We start from the raw sequence: 21,072 nt of genomic DNA, 5'->3' as shown, positions 1-21,072 counted from the left end.
GGAGAGGAGAATAGGGACAAGGACACAGAAGAGAGATGCTGGATGAAAGGGTAGTTGCGAAAAGGAGAGATGGTGGATCTGGGGATGGTGGGGTTCATTGCTGCAGCTGCGGGGGGATGGAGATGAAAAAAAAGAAAAATGCCAGACCTCTGGGGGATGAAAGGGAAACAGAAGGGGAGGACAGAGATGGAAGATGGATGGTTAGCACGGAGAAAGAAGAAAGAAGGAGAGCCTGATCAGAAGACAACCAGACCAAATGGGACCAACATGATTTGAAAAATAACCAGACAAGAAAAGGTAGGAAAAATACTTTTATTTTCTGTTTTGTAATTACAATATGTCAGATTTGAAATGTGTATCCTTCCAGATCTGGTGTTAGACCATGAACGTGAGTTAGGATTTAACAGAGAGAGGAAAAGTCTTTTTTGTTTGTTTATTTTGTTTACACCACAGGATCAGTATGGGTAGGAGAGGGCAAAGGGGGTGAAGAGGCTATAAAAGGGGTGAAGAGGCTATAAAATAAACCCACCAGGATGTTTACAGAAAACCATCCAACTGGGAAGGAAAATCGAATCGAATAATCGATTCAATAGGCTGAATCAAATCAAATTTTTTTTCCTGAATCGGGCAGCACTACTGTGTGGTGTTCTCCCTGGTTGGCACTTAGGGGCTTCATCCTACTTGCTCAACCTTGTGACAGCCCTGCACAGCAATCTGAATTTTTCCTGAGTGCCAAAATATCACACAGAAGAACTATAGATATATGTTCAGATACTGTAAGCTTCAAAGAGTTAATATGTGCCAAATTCTGTATATATGATGCCGCCTTCAACTCCTAACTCCCACTCACCATAAAATTACCTATGTCCATCCTATCATTCTCTGGGAGAAACAATTAGATTGTAAGCTCTTCTGAGCAGGGACCATCTGTTGCATATTGAATGTACAGCGCTGTGTACGCTTTTCAGCGCTATAGATTAGGCCTATTAATAAATTAAGCTGTGCATGTACATCAAAAATATGCACCGATGTACGTGCATAACTTTAGGTGACATTACTACTACTTTATCATTTAACAAATCTTAATTGATGCTAATTGGAGTATCACATTCAGTACGCCTATGTAAAAGAGGGCATGGTTAGGGGCAGTTCATTACATTACATTAGTGATTTTTATTTCGCCATTACCTTGAGGTTCAAGGCGGATTATAGAAGAGTGAGCATGGTTTTCAGTTAAGTGCAAGTTTTTTGCCTAAACGTTGATATGCGCACAAAGGTGCAAACATTCAGGCCAAGTTTTCCTAACACATATTGGCGCTAAGCTATGATTAATCAAATTGATGCATTGGTTGAAAAAAAAATGTTTTTTCATGCTTTGGAAACTCAGAGTGATTAGATCATGAAGATAAGTCCTTTCGATTATATTAGTTCAGTCCTTTAAGTGCTCTGGACTATTGCAATATTGTTCATCTGGTTGGAAATCCAAAAAAATCTGGCTCGACTTCTACTAAGCGTAAAAACCAGAGTGGAATTGTCCAAATGAAAGATGTTAACTAGAAAATATGTCCTCCAATACATCTGATATGATATGAAGTTCTTTATTGTTCAAACATCAAAATAACACATTCAATGACTTAATGACTCGACATGTACATGTTTCGGCCCTCAGGCCTGCCTCAGGAGTCTTAAAAATCGTGAATGATGAAATACAGAGTATACTGGCACCCAATTGGATTTGGCTAAAAGGCCAATCAAGGAAGAATACCATTTGTGTCTCTGTAGTAGGGGCTTGCCCTCAAACTTGGGAGATACTATAAGGACCTTGAAGCTGGTTGCACAATGATTTGCTGAAGCGGTCTCCACCTCCACAAGCTCAGCCTCCAGCTCTCGCTTCAGCTTCTCCCTCAGGAAGCATTTGATTTTGTGGTGTTGTTTTCCCCTGTTTTCTTCTTCGACTTCTACTAATACAGAACACAGCAATCGGACCCTATAACGCCCTACTATAGGGAATTCCACTGGCTCCCTATGGAAGCAAGGGTGCAGTATAAGTTTGGTTGTCTGTGCTATAAATTGATATCTGGTAAGATACTCACTCTAATTTTCAAAATTCTGTTCTCAAGTGAACCGCTACATCTTACCCAATACCTCATTGTCTGCTCTCCTGCTAGGGCACTCAGATCTGCCAGCTTTAATCAATTTGTTATACCACCATACGGCGTGACAGCACATGAGCACATTCGACAATCCCTCATTTATGTTTGTGGCCCACAACTCTGGAACTCTCTTCCCTCTTCAATAACATTACTGCCTACTTTAGACCGGTTCAAAACTGGACTAAAGACATTCCTATTTGCAGACGCTTACACATAATCTGGGCCCTCCTCATGATGAGTTCGTTGGGATTAGGGGAAACATTGACGGCATGGGTTAAGACTGGATCAACGGCAGACTTCAGAGGGTGGTGGTAAATGATACTCCCTCCGATACGTCGGAAGTGATCAGTGGAGTGCCGCAGGGCTCGGTCTTGGGTCCCATCCTATTTAATATCTTTGTACAGGACCTGCCTCACGGACTTCGAGATAAAATTGCATCATTTGCCGATGATGCTAAACTGTGCAACATAGTGGGCAAAAGCACAATGCCCGACAGTATGACGCAGGACCTACTCTTACTGGAACAATGGTCCGCAACTTGGCAACTGAGATTTAATGCCAAAAAATGTAAAGTTATGCACCTTGGCAGCAGAAATCCATGCAGTACTTACACTCTGAATGATGAGACCTTAACAAGAACTGCTGCAGAACGGGACCTAGGAGCAATCATTAGTGAAGATATGAAGACTGCCAATCAAATAGAGAAAGCTTCATCCAAGGCTAGGCAAATGCTAGGATGCATCCGAAGAAGTTTTGTCAGCCGGAAGCCCGAAGTTGTGATGCCGTTGTACAGGTCCCCCTTCTCTATCCTCATCTGGACCTCATCTGGAATATTGTGTTCAACTTTGGAGGCCACATTATCAAAAGGATGTGCTGAGAGTGGAGTCGGTTCAGCGAATGGCCACCAGGATGGTCTCAGGACTCAAGGATCTCCCATATAAGGAACGTCTAGGTAAGTTGCAGCTATACTCTCTCGAGGAACGCAGAGAGAGGGGAGATATGATAGAGACGTACAAATATGTAACTGGCGGTATTGAGGTAGAAGAAGATATCTTTTTCCTTACAGGACCTACGGCAACAAGAGGGCATCTGTTGAAACTCAGGGGTGGGAGATTTCATAGCAACACTAGGAAGTATTTCTTCACTGAAAGGGTGGTTGATCGTTGGAATGATCTTCCACTTCAGGTAATTGAGGCAAGCAACGTGCTCGATTTTAAGAAAAAATGGGATAAGCATGTGGATTCACTTCATGGAAGTGCTTAGGGGGGAGGGTCCTTAGAGTGGGCAGACTTGTTGGGCCAGTGACCCTTTTCTGCCGTCATATTCTTTGTTTCTATGATCCCACAACTGGGGAATGGACGATGAACTGCCTCAATGCGTTTCCCTCCCTCCTTCTTATCAAAATTTATAGTTCTACCCCTTACCCTCACACTCATATTTATGTCTTGAACTCTCACACCCCTCTCCCTTTATTAGATTGTTAAGTGCTTAGGAGGTTTTACCATATTGCGGGATATGAAGACACGAATAAACTTGGAAACTACGTTGGCTACATGCACTAATTAACATTTTAATAACCATGAGAGGGGGATGGACCTCCCACTTTTAGCTTAACCCCCCTCAAAATAAACATCTCCTTTGCTATAGCTGGTGGGGATCTCCAAGCCTCACCAACTGACAACCATCTCCCTTCCCTCCTCAGGTCCAGTGACCAGAACTTTCCAAGTTCTGCAGCTGGCAGCAATATTGCAGAGCAGTTGATGCTGCCTTCCCTCCTCCCCACCCCCGCTTGGCCCTCATGCATGCATGAAAGCAGTGGCAGCTTGAGGATATTGCCATTAGCTGCAAAGCTTGGATATTTCTAATTGCTGGACTGGAGGAAGATGCCTTCAGTTGGCAGTGCTTGGGAATCCCCACTAGCTCAAGTATTTATATATTGCACTCAGGCCAGGAGAAACTTTGGTGCCCATCTACTAATTTTGGGCTCCAGCCACTCCCTCAAATCAGTTGTATGACTATGCCACTGAATACAATGCAAAAATAATTGTGATGCACACATCCCAAAGCTAATATATTCCAGTAAATAAATTTTTAAAAAACCAATTTGTTCTACCTTGTTGTCTGGACATTTTGTTTTTCCATCATCTTGGCCCCAATTTCTCTTTCTGCTTTTTGTCTATCTTCCACTAATTCTCTTTCCAGTGTCTGCTGTCCATTTTTTCTCCTCTACTCTCTTGTTCCATTCCCTCCTTATGCCTGTCTCCAACGTATTGATTTTTCCCATTCAGCTTTCTTAACTTTTTCTTTTCTTTTTTGCCTCTGTCCACTTAAATCTTGCTCTCTTTCTCAATCTTCTTTTTAAATTTTTGGCTACCTCTCAATTCTACATCTCCTCTCAGTCCCCAGCTCTCCCATTTCCCATTCACTCCTTTCCGAGCCTCCTATTTCCTTCTATCTACTCTCCATTGCCACAGTACCCCATTAGCACAGTACCACTATACTCACTGTTTGTTCTCTCACTCAGCTTGTTATCTCCCTTTTGACCTCATCCAAACGGCTTACCACTTTCAGAATACCCCTCCCTCTCTCACTAGTCAGGCCATGTCTCCCTGTCCCTTTCTCTCCATTCCCTAGCATTTTCTTATCGCAGATCTCTTCCCTCCTGCCCTCCTATGCGTGCATCTCTCCTCCTCTCTTCGCCCATGGTCCAACATTTTGCTCCTCCTGTTTTCTGTTGTTCTTCTTCCCTCCCTTCTTGATGCTGAACAATGAGATGGAGGGAAAAAAAGAGATGTTGCATCTTTCTCTCCCTTCCACCCCTAGGCCTAACATTTCTCCCTCCCTTTCATCCCCAGGTCCAACTTCTCTCCCTTTCCCTTCCCAACTGCCCCCATCCCATATCTACTCCTACCTTCCTCCCTCCTTCCCCCTGGTCTACCATTTCTCCCTTTCTCTTCTCAACAGTGTTTCCTTCAAGTATCTCTTCCCTCATGTCCAACTTCTCTCCCTTCAGACCATTGCCCACCATCTCTCTCTCTCTTCTGTTTCCAGTCCCATAAGTTCTCTCCCCACACCCAGTCTGGCACATCTTATAATACTCTCCCCCTTCGTACTTTATTATTTTTTTTTTTTTAGGTTAGTCTAGGGGGCTTCCTCAGCCCAGCTTATTCTCCCTCTTCTTTCTGTGCCAATCCGATGTTGCCTCACCTTCTGTCTCGCTGAAAAATCCACCAGCCTCGGCAACGATTCAGAAATGTTGCCCTTGGCTCTCCTCCCTGCTTTCCATCTGCCGTGGTCTGCTCCTCTATAATGCAACTTCCTGTTTCCGCCCATGGGAAGCCCGTAGCAGATGGAAATCAGGAAGGGGAGCCGTGGGCAATGTTTCTGAATTGCTGTTGAAGCTAACGGATTTTTCAGCAAGACAGAATGTGAGGGTGACATTGGACCACTGCAGAGAGAAGGGGGAAAACATGCTGGCCCATGGGGATCCCCAGAACCAATGCCAGCCCTGCCCTCATGTGCAGCATTTTTCCTTCCCTCCCACCATCCCCCTGTGTAGTAGCTTTCCATCTCTCCCTCCCATCTTCCCATGCAGCAGCACCTCACCGCCCCTCCTACCGTGAGACCTGTCATACCTCTGGGCCTTCCAAAGAAGCAGCAGTGGTGGCAGTGGCCAGCCTTGAAGAGGCAGTACTGTGAACAGGCTGATTGCGGCCTACCCTGCAAGGGCTTCCCTCTGCCACATCATCAGTGACATCACTAATGATGCAGAAGAGGGAAGACTCTGGCAGGGCAAGCCGCGAGCCGCCTGTTTAGAGAGCTGCCTCTCCTGCTGCTGCTGCTGCTTTAGGAGGCCTGGAGGTATATCAGGTGTCACTAAGGAGGGGGGTGGGGGGGGAGTTGGTCAATGAATTGGTGAATCCTATTTTTTCGGACAACAAATTAATTTGAATCAATTCACCAAAGTGAATCGGGAAATCATTTTGAATTGGCGAACCGGGCAGCAGTAGTGCACGGTTTGCTTTTCTTGAATTCTAATTTTTCATTCAGACCATAATGATCTGTTGCTGTGCTAACTAGATGTGGATTTCCAAAGCTAACAAAAATTGGGGTGATTCTATAAAAGTGGGTGCCAACATTTAGGCACTAAGAGCAGTGCACATGACCAGAATGCTTGCATGGAGAGGGAGAGAGCTGAGGTGCTTCTGCATTAGCAGGAGGTGTGAGGAAGAGCGCTAGTGAACCTGCTGACAGGGAGAGAACTGAGGTGGTTCCTAAGCCAGAGTTTATTTGATATTTTAACACTGTGACTGTGGAATTGATACAGGGAGTTTGACCCAGCTGTAATGACTTTCTGACCCTTGAAGCAGGCATTTGCCGAAACACGAGCCATGTTGGCCCTTTAAATAGAATTTGCTTCCTCTGCTTCTTGGTTCTGCCTCGCTGTTCCATCTGTGGGCCACTGCACTGCTATCACTTCACTTATGCAAGCAAACACCACCATTCCAGCTACACCCTATATCTAGGTCTTTCTCCGCAGCGATGGACTGATTTTTTCACGCTTCGGTGGTTGGAGACGTCAGATTTGAATGTATTCTGGCGTCTTTCTAAAACTTAGCTCGTTAGTAATCCCCGCTCTTGATGAAGGTGGCGAAACAGAGCTCTGTCGAGTGGTGATACTCATTTCTACAGACAGCATAAACTTCAACAAAGATTCAGCTAAGTACTTTTGTGCAATAGAGTTCTGAATTAAATTCCCCACACATTATGGGATGTTATCAATTGTTATAAGGGAACATGAACTTTATAGGGTTCAAGCAATGCTTTTGACTCCATGCATGAACTGCACGCTTATTGATCAATTCAAGTGGCGATATCTATTCCTATAGATAGCATATATTTTCACAAAGATTCAATGAAGTACTTCTGTGCAGTAAAGTTTTGATTCAAAATTCCCTTCATATCAAGTGATGCTATGAATTGTTTTAAGGGAATATGAACTTTATAGAGTCTAAATATTGTTCTTGTTTCAACGCATGAATTTCAACGCATGAATTGCACACTCATTGATTTCAAAAAAACCTTTTTTATCTACTTTTGTATGTACTTTTATTGTTAGCTTCACATTCAACTTGTTTCAACATTATGTACTTCTATTGAAACACAGGAAACTTCATGAAATATTTTGAAGTATGTAATGCACTATTGCACTATTTTCTGTATGGATTTGTGGACAATATTTGCACTTGCACTTTAAGAAATTCTAAGGATTTTAAGCATTTTTACAGTGTGACGTTTTGGGAGCTTATTTATTCATTTACTTTTTCACATTTTTCTTTATTTTGCAATTTTGATTAATTTTTGCATTGCTCCTTTTCCTCTGGTGAGAATGTTTGAAAATGAATTACACTATTTGATTATATAAACAGGACTAAATGATGTATGAGGCAGTTCTTATTTAGACTGATGTCTGGTGCTGGTCACCAATGAGTTTCTGCCTGAGCCCATAATTTCTCGTGTTGAATCTGAAAGGCTCATACTGATGTCCATCACTTAAAGCATTTTTTTCATTTCATACATTCCCCCCCCCAGGAGAATAAGAGTGTTAGCCAATTCCATTTTTGGAATATCTAGGTGTAACAGACAGAGCTGCAGTTATCCAGACAATGGCAATATTTAGCAGCGTGTTCTGTCTTATCTGGATAACTGGTGCTGAATCATCTGGATAGTACCAAGTGCTCTGCAGATTTTTTACAAAACCAAGAAAGTAGGGGAAAGCCCAAAAAAATAAATAAATAAAATCACCCTGGAATGCACAGAATAGACACTGATAACTTGACAGCTATTCATACCTCCCCTTCAGAAAAAAGCTCAAAACTCTACTTTTTAACGGACCAAATCCCTAACGCTCCCCTCTTCCGCCGTAACGTTACCCCCTCTCCACCTTAGAAAACTGATCAAACCCCTCCTTTGCAACAGACCTATCCCCTAGCCCCCCTTCCCCCATCTAAACCCTCCTCTCCCCTCTCCCCCCCTTACTTTCCCACCCCCCTTCCAAGTTGGTTGCCCCCCCTTTTTCCATCTAATATGCTCATATCTAATTTCCTCTCTTAAACTCTATTGTATCCTACTGCAGCACACACTGTATGTATCCCGTATTTAGCCCTTCCCCCTCCTAAACCGTTTATGTAAACGAGTATGTCCCCACGATTGCCTTGTTATGTTCTTCTTCTTTCGAATCGCACTGTATGTAATTCATCTATCTGTTGTGAACCGCCTTGAACTCCCTGGGTATGGCGGTATACAAAATAAAATATTATTATTATTATTATTATTATAAATACAGTCTTATCATATGGTTGAACACAGCCAGCGATCAACAGTATAGTAACATAGTAACATAGTAGATGACGGCAGATAAAGACCCGAATGGTCCATCCAGTCTGCCCAATCTGATTCAATTTAAATTATTATTATTTTTTTTTTTTCTTCTTGGCTATTTCTGGGCGAGAATCCAAAGCTTTACCCGGTACTGTGCTTGGGTTCCAACTGCCAAAATCTCTGTTAAGACTTACTCCAGCCCATCTACACCCTCCCAGCCATTGAAGCCCTCCCCTGCCCATCCTCCTCCAAACGGCCATGCACAGACACAGACCGTACAAGTCTGCCCAGTAACTGGCCTAGTTCAATCTTTAATATTATTTTCTGATTCTAAATCTTCTGTGTTCATCCCACGCTTCTTTGAACTCAGTCACAGTTTTACTCTCCACCACCTCTCTCGGGAGCGCATTCCAGGCATCCACCACCCTCTCCGTAAAGTAGAATTTCCTAACATTGCCCCTGAATCTACCACCCCTCAACCTCAAATTATGTCCTCTGGTTTTACCATTTTCCTTTCTCTGGAAAAGATTTTGTTCTACGTTAATACCCTTTAAGTATTTGAACGTCTGAATCATATCTCCCCTGTCTCTCCTTTCCTCTAGGGTATACATATTCAGGGCTTCCAGTCTCTCCTCATACGTCTTCTGGCGCAAGCCTCCTATCATTTTCGTCGCCCTCCTCTGGACCGCCTCAAGTCTTCTTACGTCTTTCGCCAGATACGGTCTCCAAAACTGAACACAATACTCCAAGTGGGGCCTCACCAATGACCTGTACAGGGGCATCAACACCTTCTTCCTTCTACTGACTACGCCTCTCTTTATACAGCCCAGTATCCTTCTGGCAGCAGTCACTGCCTTGTCACACTGTTTTTTCGCCTTTAGATCTTCGGACACTATCACCCCAAGGTCCCTCTCCCCGTCCGTGCATATCAGCTTCTCTCCTCCCAGCATATACGGTTCCTTCCTATTATTAATCCCCAAATGCATTACTCTGCATTTCTTTGCATTGAATTTTAGTTGCCAGGCATTAGACCATTCCTCTAACTTTTGCAGATCCTTTTTCATATTTTCCACTCCCTCTTCGGTGTCTACTCTGTTACAAATCTTGGTATCATCTGCAAAAAGGCACACTTTTCCTTCTAACCCTTCAGCAATGTCACTTACATACATATTGAACAGGATTGGCCCCAGCACCGAACCCTGAGGGACTCCACTAGTCACCTTTCCTTCCTTCGAGCGACTTCCATTAACCACCACCCTCTGGCATCTGTCCGACAGCCAGTTTCTGACCCAGTTCACCACGTTGGGTCCTAACTTCAGCCCTTCAAGTTTGTTCAACAGCCTCTTATGAGGAACTGTATCAAAGGCTTTGCTGAAATCCAAGTAAATTACATCTAGCATATGTCCTCGATCCAGCTCTCTGGTCACCCAATCAAAAAATTCAATCAGGTTCGTTTGGCACGATTTACCTTTTGTAAAGCCATGTTGCCTCAGATCCTGTAACCCATTAGATTCAAGGAAATACACTATCCTTTCTTTCAGCAACACTTCCATTATTTTTCCAACAACTGAAGTGAGGCTCACCGGCCTGTAGTTTCCTGCTTCATCCCTGTGACCACTTTTATGAATAACATAATCATTTCTGTACAGCGGTAATGGAGCTTCTTTTCATGATTTTTTTTCTTGCTGTGATCTCTAAGGCAAGCCCCTGCATAGGCCAAAACAAGGACCATGTCGGGTTCTTTATTTTAAGCCATTAAAGACTTCCTTGAAAACTGTTTAGCAGTGCCCATTACTGAGATGGCTTGGGGAAATCCACTACTTATTCCTAGGATAAGCAGCATAAAGTCTGTTTTACTACTTGCTATCTTCCTAGGAACTTGGAACCTGGTTTGGCCGTTGTTGGAAACAGGATACTGGGCTTGATGGACCTTTGGTCTGTCCCAGTATGGAAATTCTTATGTTTTTATTTTGCGCATCCTGGGTTGATTTTTGTTTTTGTTTTTTTTTTGACTTGTCACTTCTTTCTTGGTTTTGTTGTCTATTCCTGTGGAGTTTGCTTCCAGTTTATTTGGTTTGCCAAAGAGATTTTTTAGCAGCATTTTCTAAAAGTGCCACTGAAAATCTGGGTAGGGCCACAGGTAGTGGCACTAATCTGGGCTAAAGCATCTGCTACTTGGATAATGCCACCGAATATTAGGTGATTCATTTTTAATTTAAATTGACCTTAGCCTGGGAGCCACAATTGACTGAACTGAGTTCAGCAACAGTTCTGCCAATTTTCTGGAATGGCAAAAATGGCAATTAAAAAAGTAACTGAAGTGCATTTGATGTGTATATAGATAATAACAAGGCGCGGGGTAATAAATTTTTTTAATAAACTTGAAACTAATTGAAATATGTAACAATTCAGCTCCTTACTGTTCTATTCCATGGAAGACTAAGTTTACATACTGAAACTCTTGTCAGAGTGTGAGAAAACTGGGCATGTTGCATGCATCTGTGCAGACTAGAAAAAGTATCAAGGGCCTCGCAGATTGGGATAGTAGAATTCACTTTATTAAATGACCCGACATGGGCCATGTTTCGGCAAAAACTGCCTGCATCAGGGGTCCACACAATTTTAGTCAGATGGTCAAATGTGAACTCTCTAAAAAAAATCCTCACAAGCCTGAAGAGAGAAAAACATAATTAACTTGCATTTCTCCTAAATTCTTCAGTGTCCTCATATGTGCCAAATGCGCTTATGAGGGCACTGAGGAATTTAGGAGAATCGCAAGTTAATTATGTTCCACATGAGCGTTCATTAAATAGAGTGCCTTCAGGAAAGGCCTCAAAATGACAGACTGGGTTAGGAACTGATTAAATGGAAGGTTAACAGAGGGTAGTGGTCAGTTGAGATATCTTAGAGGAGATGGACGTTAGTAGTGATGTGCCTTCAAGGTTTGGTTCTTGGGCCTGTTCTTTTTAACATTTTTGTAAGCAATATTGCAGAAGAGCTGTCAACTAAGATTTGCCTCTTTGCGGGAACCAAAATCTGCAATAGAGCGGACATCCCTAATGGTGTGAATTACATGAGGAAGGACCTATTGAAGCTTGAAGACTGGTCTGAAATTTGGCAGCTAAGATTTAATGGTAAGAAATGCAAAGTCATGCATTTAAGCTGCAAAAACCCGAGAGCAGTACAGTTTAGGGGGTGAAGAATTTTTGTGCACAAAAGAGGAGTGAAACTTGGGTGTGATAGTATGTGATGATCTAAGGGTGGCCAAAGTTGTTGAAAAAGTGACAGGGAAGGCTACAAGGATGCTAGGGTGCATAGGGAGAGGTACAACCAGTAGGAAAAGGAGGTATTGATGCCCCTGTATAAGACTTAGGTGAGACTCATTTAGAATATTATGTACAATTCTGTAGACCACACCTTCAAAAAGATAAAAACAGGATGGAGTCAGTCCAGAGGAAGGCTACTAAAATGGTTGGTAGCCTTTGTCATAAGGCGTATGGGGACAGACTTAAAGATCTCAATATGAATACTTTGGAGGAAAGGCAGGAGACGGGAGATTTGATAGAGACGTCTAAATACCTACATGGCATAAATGCGCATGAGGCAAATCTCTTTCATTTGAAAGGAAACTCCAGAATGAGAGGGCATAGGATGAAGTTAAAAGGTGATAGGCTCAGGAGTAATCTAAGGAAATACTTTCTTACAGAAAGGCTGGTAGATGCTTGGAAGTCTCCTGGTAGAGGTAGTGAAGACAAAGACTGTGTCTGAATCTCAAAAAATGCATAGGACAGACACGTAGGATCTCTTAGTGAGAGGAGGAGTTAGTGGATTCTGTGGGTGGGCAGACTGGATGGGCCATTTGACCTTTGTCTACGATCATGTTTCTATGAGCTGAGTGTCCCCTAGTCTTTATACTTTTTGAAAGAGTAAACAACTGATTTTCATTTACCTGTTCCACTCGACCTAGGATTTTGTAAACCTCTATCATATCTCCCATCAGCCATCTCTTCTCTAAACTGAAGAGCATTTCCTCATGGGGGAGTTGTCCATCCTGTTTAATCATTTTGGTAGCCCTTCACTGAACCGTTTCAAACCCGTTACTTTTTTTTGAGATGTGGCATTCAGAATTGAAAACAGTACTCAAGGTGCAGTTGCACCATGGAGAGACAAAGAGAAATTTGTTTTATTTCCTATTCCTTTCCTTTCCTTTCAAAATTAGTCGCTCTTCTCTGAACTCCCTCAAGTACTGCCATGTCCTTCTTGAGGTATGACGACCAGTACTGGACACCGCATCTGGAGTACTGTGTCCAGTACTGGTCGCCGTACCTCAAGAAGGACATGGCAGTACTTGAGGGAATCCAGAGAAGAGCGACTAAAATGATAAAGGGTATGGAAAATTTCTCATATGCTGACAGGTTGAAAAAGCTGGGGCTATTTTCCCTGGAAAAGCGGAGACTTAGAGGAGACATGATAGAAACCTTCAAAATCCTGAAGGGCATAGAAAAGGTAGACAGGGACAGATTCTTCACATTGTGGGGAACCACAAGTACATGGGGGCACTCGGAGAAATTAAAAGGGGGCAGGTTTAGAACAAACGCTAGGAAGTTCTTTTTCACCCAGAGGGTGGTGGACACATGGAACGCGCTTCCGGAGGCCGTGATAGGCCAGAGCACGTTACAGGGCTTTAAAGAAGGTTTGGATAGGTTCCTAGAGGATAAGGGGATTGAGGGGTACAGATAGGAGTTGAGGTAGGTTATAGGAATAGTCAGAGACCATTGCACAGGTGATGGGCCTGGAGGGCCGCTGCGGGAGCGGACCGCTGGGCGGGATGGACCTCTGGTCTGACCCAGCGGAGGCAAATTCTTATGTTCTTAATTTCTATGTCACATGTGAAGGGGAAGTAACAAAACCATCAGCAAGCCACCAGCAATAATCCAGCTCTGACCCACTCCCACTCACCTGGAATGGTAGGTTTGATGCCAAGGGGTGCTGATCGTGCCCTGAGATACTTGCATCATGCTGGGATCGGGTTGGTTCTCCACAAGTTTGGTTGAATGCCAAGAGTGTGGTCGGCCCAGAGGTTCACTTCGTCTATGTAGGAACAGAAGGATAGAAAAGATCAGGACAAAACTTCTAGATCTGGCTGGACTTCTATTCCCCCTGCAGCTGACGCTGATGCTTCACCATAAAAGGTAGGAGAAGGGATCTTCTGCCCAAAATTCAGAGCTCCTTGCCTGCTAAATAGCACATAGTTGCCTAAGCACTAATATTCAGCATGAGATGGCCAGTGAATGTTAGCGGTTAGCGGCCATCTGTGATATTCAGACGGCTGGCTGGCTAAGTCAAGAGGCCAAATCAGGTCGCTTAAATTGCTGGTCTGTCTTTGGCCACTATAAACTTAGCCAGACAGCACTGAATATTGACAAGGCCAGCTAAGTTTTTAGTGTTCAAAACAGACCGGACATTCAATGCCAGTGACTGGAAATGGTCCAGCACTGAATATCTGGGTTCAGCGCTGACTGTGGAAAACAGTTAACTCTTTCGGCCTGAATATTGGGCCCCTTGCATTTAACTCATGCCTTTTTTTTTTAGTAGCAGCTGAAAGCATTCAGAACTATTTTCTTGTCTCTGGATGTCTTAAAATCTAAAGGGGCAAATGTATAACTTCGTACCTCAATTCAGGGACCACAATGACACATGTTGTCATTGGGCACACCTATGCCCTTGTAGAATACAACTGTAAAACTGCTTTGGTATATCAAAATTTAGGTGTGAGCTATAATTCCCGGTTTTAACCGGGAATTATAGCTCTTGGAGCAACTTTTTTCTTACGATATCCATGTAAATGCGTTGTACAATATAATTCCCAAAAATATGTTTTCTTTGAGCCTTACCAGTTGACAACTTTCCTTTCTCTTTCTCGGCTAGAGAAGGAAAAGAATGGAGGAGTATAGAATATTTAAGATGTCCTTACCAGCTGACTTGCATTATTTTCTTTAATAATATTTCTTTGTTTTCTCCGTTTATAATTACATTTTGGATCTTTTGTGGACTTGAGCTGATTTAAGTTAATTGGTATTCCTGAATTTATAATATTGTTGTGGTTTTATTTTCTTGACTTATAGCTTTCTGTACAAGTTTAATCTTGAATTGTATTTTGAAAATTGAATAAATAAATAAAAATAAAAAATAAAAAATTTAGGTGTGAGCACGACATGTCACCATGACGAGATTAACTGATAGTATTCCATAAGTTCTATGCGTTGCTTGGTGACACGTCCATGATGTGCCAATGCTCCACCCACATTTTTTCCTCCCCATAATTACACACTATTACTCTTACACAGTACCTTATAGAACTGCATGTCACTTACGCACACAAGATGCATGTAAATGCATGTGCCTTGTTTTAAAACTGCTCTTTTAAGTTTGTACTACAGGCTACGGAGGATTAATGATTTGCCCAAGATCATGAGGAGCTGCAGTGTCATTTGAATTGTTGCATTCCTAGTTCACAGCCCACTGATCCTAAGAGTTAGGCTACTCCTCCATTGAACCAGCTGCAAAAAGGGTTAATAATAATAATAATAATTTTATTCTTATATACCGCCAAAGCTATAGTAGTTCGAGGCGGTAAGTCAGTAAAAAAAAAAAAAACCCACAGGTGAAGCTGCTCTACAGAAACAAGACAAAACATTACGGAAGACTCAGTTGTGTAATTGATGTTTGCACACATAGTTGGATGACATTAATCTTGACAGATCTCTGCCCTATATGCTGATGCTAGATTGCTGTCCTAAATCATGACATAGTACCACATAATTAACAGAAAAAAAGGCTGGAGTTTGCCACCAAGAAGCACCCGTGAATAATTTCTTACTAAAAATTAAAGTCCTATTGTTTTTTTTTAGTGAAGCACAGGGCCGGCCCAACCATTAGACAAAACTAGGGTTACCATATGGCTCCAGAAAAAGGAGGATGGATTGAGACATCTGGGTTTTACTTCCATTGCTTTCAATAGAAGTAAAGCTCAGATGTCTCAATCCATCCTCCTTTTCCTGGAGCCATATGGTAACCCTAGGCCAGGGGTAGACAACTCCAGTCCTCGAGAGCCAGAGCCAGAGCCAGGTCAGGTTTTCAGGATCTCCACCATGAATACGTATGAGATGGATTTGCATGCACTGCCTCCTTGAGATGCAAATCTATCTCATGCATATTTATTGTGGATATCCAGAAAACCTGGCCTGGCTCCGGCTCTCGAGGACCGGAATTGCCTGCCCCTGCCCTAGGCGAAACTAGGTGGTCACCTAAGGCAGCAGCTTCTCAGGAGCACCAAAAGGCAGCTACATCAAAGGAAAACAACAGATGCTGACAACCACACTAACTCAAAGAACTGTCAGCCAATTGTTTTATTTTAATTATCAAGATATTGGGGGGAGGATCAGCATGCTAGGGGCTTGAAAATTAATTGGGGTGTGTGTGTAAGTGTGTAATTTTGCCTGGGCACCCACTATTTTTGGTCTGGCTCTGGTGAAGCACATAGAAGAATCTGAGGATAATAGTTCTTCAGATGACTGTGATGTGACAGACCATAACCCATTAAATCAAAGGGCTAGATTCACTAACCTGCCCGAACTGGAACAATCCATTTCCGATTCGGGCAGGTCCGACGAATTCACTAACCTAAAATATGCAGATGGAGGTGATTGGAAGAACGCTCCCATCTGCCTGCACAGATCGCGCATCATGTGCAAACCTGTCCGACCTGCAACTTTTTTTTTTTTTTAAACTTTTGCAAGCCCGTGGGTTTAAGCCGCTTCAGGTTAAAACCATGGGCTTGCACAGGCAGTCAGAGCAGGCATGTTCGGTGCCCGACTCTCCTGCTCTCATGTGGCGGCGGCAGCCTCTTCCCTCCTTCCCTTCAGTGCGAGCCCATGGGTTTAAAGCTGGTGCTGCACTGCGGCGTGCAGCCCCGCTTTAAAACCACGGGCTTGCACTGCGGGGAAGGGCGGCAGAGAGCAGGCGAGCAGGCAGGAGAGATCGGGGCAGGCAGGCAGGGGGTTTGGTTTCGGGGCAGGCAGGCGCGTTCGGGGCTGCAGGAGATGGGGCTGACAGGTTAGAAAGCGGAGCGGCAGAAGGCCAGGGCAGTTGCAAAGGGCTTCAGCAATTGGTCCTCAGCAGTCGCTTTTTGCGAGCCCAGTCGGATCGAAAAAAAGTTTAGTGAATTGCGTCCCTGCCTACTTTGCATGCATTTCTCCTCATTTGCATGCAAGCACCGGAATCGGATCGCTACACAGGTTACGCAAAGGGCTCGCAAACCGATCGGTACACGATCGGTTTGCTTATTGAATCTAGCCCAAAGAGCGATCCTGTGTGAAAGACTTGATTAAGGTTAATCGCTTTGAAATTGATAAAGCGATCAATCAAATACTTATTAAACTTGGAAACTTGGAAACTTGGAAACTTGGAACATGTGCTTCAAACATTTACTGAACTTAGGCCCAGATGCACAAAGCTCCAGCACCAAGGCTTCGGGGCTTTCCCTGCCACTCAGTCTTTTGGTGAAGATTAAGTCCAAATATATATATGGGGAAAACCAAAAAACTGATACTCTACTAAGAAGAGTGATTGAAGGGAAACATGCAGAAGTCAAAAAATCATTCAATAGGTATAATAGTGAAATTAATACTTCTAGAACACACACTTAGAATTCAAAAATATGCTCAGAGACATGAAGGCAACAATTTGGAGCTGCAGCCCCAAGAGAAAATTGCCTCACCACCCAATCATTGCATATTGTAAATTCCAGTGAAAAACAAAATTCTTTGCTGCAAACTAGCAGAGAAAAAGCTCTTATACTTTGAACAGTCACAAGCAATCATTCATTCATTCAATCAGTGGAGGAGGCTCGTATATATATGAATGAAACTTGAATTTTTGAGACACCATCACCTTTTTGAGAGTTTTGCTGAGAGCTCCATTTGGTTCCCTGACGCAGGATCGAAACGGGCCCCGTCGGAACCTTTGATCAAGCTAAGTGATTGCTTGTGACTGTTCAAAGTACAAGAACTTTTTCTCTGCTAGTTTGCAGCCAAGAATTTTGGTTTTCACTGGAATTTACAATATGCAATGATTGGGTGGTGAGGCAATTTTCTCTTGCGGCCTTCATGTCTCTGAGCATATTTTTGAATTCTAAGTGTGTGTTCTAGAAGTATTAATTTCACTATTACACCTATTGAGTGATTTGCTGTACTCGGTCTTTTGGGGCAGGAAGAGCATCTTTTTATTTTTAATGGGCACATCTGTGTCCATTAAAAAAACAAAACAAAACCAGTTGTGCCAGGACCCCCCCACCCCCCCACCACCTGTAGGATTGGGAGGAGGGATGCCCACTCCATCCTGCCTTGGCTGCTGCTGTCTGGACCCCCGTCCCCCTTCTAATGAAGACTGGCAGGAAGGTTGCCCAATCCCTCCTGCCGGCAGGAAAGTCTCTTCAAAATGGCCGGCCTTCCCCTTCCTAGTGCATCCTTGGATGCAATGGGAGGGGCCTAAGGCCCTGATTGGTTCAGGCATCTATGGCCCCTCCTCCTTGCTTTTTGGGTGTTTTGTTCTGAAAATGACATGAAACAACAAATATGATTTATCTGTTTTGTTTCAATAGGAATGCACATTCCTATCACCCAGACAGGAGAATCAACGCATGACATAGGATTGCAAATGTGTTTATAAATGATTGTAAACATACTCCATCACATATACTGCTTTCAGTTTGTGAAAAGCACTGCTCAGCCGAAGTAGATGTACATCAGCATTTAGGCTCTTTTTCCTCTGTTCGACAGCATCCTGTGAATGTGCGGATGTATTAATTACATCTGCACACGCACTGAGGTTTCTCACATCAGAAGTGAAAACATCATTAGGGCAACTTTCAAAAGCTCTTTCTCTGAGTAAATAAATGATTTAACTGCATAAATCAACCATTTGAAAGCAGCCCTCCCTCAACATGTGTTCTTTAAGCCACATTAAGATGAGGCGTTGCTGGGTGCATGCTTTGGTTGGTTAAGAAAAATAATGGTCTAGGTCAGACATGGGCAACTCCGGTCCTCGAGGGCCAGAATCCAGTTGGGTTTTCAGGATTTCTCCAATGAATATGCATGAGATCTATTTGCATGCACTTTTTTCAATGCATATTCATTGGGGAAATCCTGAAAACCCAACTGGATTCCGGCCCTCGAAGACCGGAATTGCCCATGTCTGGTCTAGGTGGAGTAGGGGCGATAAGGGGTGAAAGGCCCTAGACCAGGGGTCTCAAAGTCCCTCCTTGAGGGCTGCAATCCAGTCAGATTTTCAGGATTTCCCCAATGAATATGCATGAGATCTATGTGCATGCACTGCTTTCAATGCATATTCACTGGGGAAATCCTGAAAACCCGACTGCATTGCGGCCCTCAAGGAGGGACTTTGAGATCCCTGCCCTAGAAGAAGGAAAGGAACAGAGCTGTACTGCTAGGAAGAAACTAAAAACTCAGGAGCTATGGGGGAGTTGTCAGGTAGGTTTTCAGCCTGATTGGTTTTTGTTTTGGACCGAGTTATGTTATGTAAAGGATTTGTATCCAACCAAATCTTTAATCAATCAGAGTCAAAGTAGATAACAATATAATTTTAAATGAAATAACACATAAAAATGATCAGCACATAGAAACTTGATTTAAAAAAAATGTTTTTAGCTTCCTTCTAAATTCCATGTAAGTTAAAATTAGATGAACGATCAAAGGTAAAGAATTCTAGATACTAATTGCACCATAAACCAAAAGATCTTTCATAGGAAGATTTAAACTTTACTTTCTTCATCAATAGAAAAGACAAAATTAAACATTCACTATTTCTGTCACCTAAAAGTTGATATCATATACAGGTACAAAAAGGACTTTTAAATTAAAGAAAAATACCTCATGTAACAGTACTCATGTCATATATGCGATTATATGTCCTTGTGACCTTGTCTACATCGGAAGAACTAGTAGAAAAATTATGGTGAGACTGACTGAACATAAATCTAAAATTAACACCAGAAGTCTGGAAGCGCCGCTGGTTCAACACTGGCAGGTCATGAGGCAAAAAATAACAGATTTAAGATGGATAATAGTTGAATGTATTGAGTTAGGGTGGGAGGGCGGGAACCATGTAGAGCGTCTAAACTTTAAAGAACAACAATTGATTTTTTCTTTAAATACGGTTCAACCTAATGGTCTGAATTCTGAGGTGGAGTGGATGACATTAGTTTAAATTTCCCTCTGCTGTCCTGTGATTCCGATTGGGCACGTTAGTATGAGATCATCACGTTGACCCATCGGGATAAAAAAAACGCCGCCGCCATGTTTTCTGCTTCAAACATTATCGGCAGTATACATGGAACTGGCATAACAAAGGTATATGTAAAAAATTTCTTTGATTCTTTCTACAAAATTGTTTTTTGGCTACTGATATAGGCTTTAAGATTTGTCTGTATGGGTTAGCTATAAATTCGAGGTGAAAGTGATATGATTGAGATATTTTATGGTGACTCTCTTTCTTTTTTGTCAGGGGAAAATACCTTGATAAAGCCCCCTGGGCGAAACATAGCCTATGTTGGTGAAGAGCCCCTGCTATGCTTTTCTAAAAGATGAGTACCTTTCTATCTTTTCTATAAATTGAAAACTAATTTAAAGATAAAAATACTTTAAAAATATTAAAAAATATATATATATATATAAAACAAGACCGATGAAGACTTTAGTGCAAATAATCCTGTGAATGAATTGCTCTCACAGCTTGCACCGCTGAGGTCCTAAACGGTGAATAATATATTTTTACCTAAGGTTGTGTATATGATACCTACTTGAATTTAACCTTAGAAAAGAAAAATATTTTCTATTGCCTTATCTTCTTGTACCTAAAAGTTGAAACATAAAAGAAAAACTCTCAGGTGCAACACCATTCAAAGTTTTAAAAACCAATAAAATATGGCCCTCAACAGGACATCAATGAAGACTCACAAAGGGGTGATGTGATCAAATCTTTCTTTCTTAAATATCAGCCCAGCAGCAACGTTTTGGATCAAGCAAAAGTGTCTTTTTGCTGAGGTGCACTAACGGATTTAGCACATGCTAAGGGTAAGATTCTATAAACAGTGCATAAGCGCACCTATATTGTACACGCCACTCCTTGCGCTGCTTGTAGAATAACGCCTAGCGTCACCTAAGTGGACTTAGGTATTATTACGTGCCATTAAGGTAAGTGCTGGTACATTAGGCTAGGTTTAACCAGGCCTAATTTACCGGCGCCTAGCTCAGACAACTAGCGACGCCTACGTCAACCACACCTATTTTTCAAGTCATTAAGTGTCATTAGGTGTCATTAAGTGTCAGAGGGCACCTTGACTTATGCATCACTAGGCGCTGCTCCCATCCGGAACTCTTGTTCATTTTTACAAAACATCTATCAATTAACTTCAATGGCGTGACCAATTCCCATACAATGTATCCACTCCGCAGCGACT

At 42.6% G+C, this 21,072-nt stretch overlaps 1 protein-coding gene across 1 annotated transcript in view; it reads right to left on the bottom strand.

Annotated features, from left to right (window-relative positions):
* Positions 1-21,072, bottom strand: part of SHROOM3 (shroom family member 3) — a 500,538-nt gene that overhangs the window by 60,944 nt on the left and 418,522 nt on the right. The window contains exon 4 of the mRNA XM_033963245.1: positions 13,494-13,625. Within this exon, the coding sequence (XP_033819136.1) occupies positions 13,494-13,625 (132 nt within the window). The remainder of the gene's footprint in view (positions 1-13,493; positions 13,626-21,072) is intronic.

This window comes from Geotrypetes seraphini, chromosome 1 (assembly GCF_902459505.1).
Source record: "Geotrypetes seraphini chromosome 1, aGeoSer1.1, whole genome shotgun sequence".
In the NCBI taxonomy this organism is placed as follows: Eukaryota; Metazoa; Chordata; class Amphibia; order Gymnophiona; family Dermophiidae; genus Geotrypetes; species Geotrypetes seraphini.
Note: the sequence above shows the minus strand (reverse complement) of the source record. Positions and strands in the feature narration are given on the sequence as shown.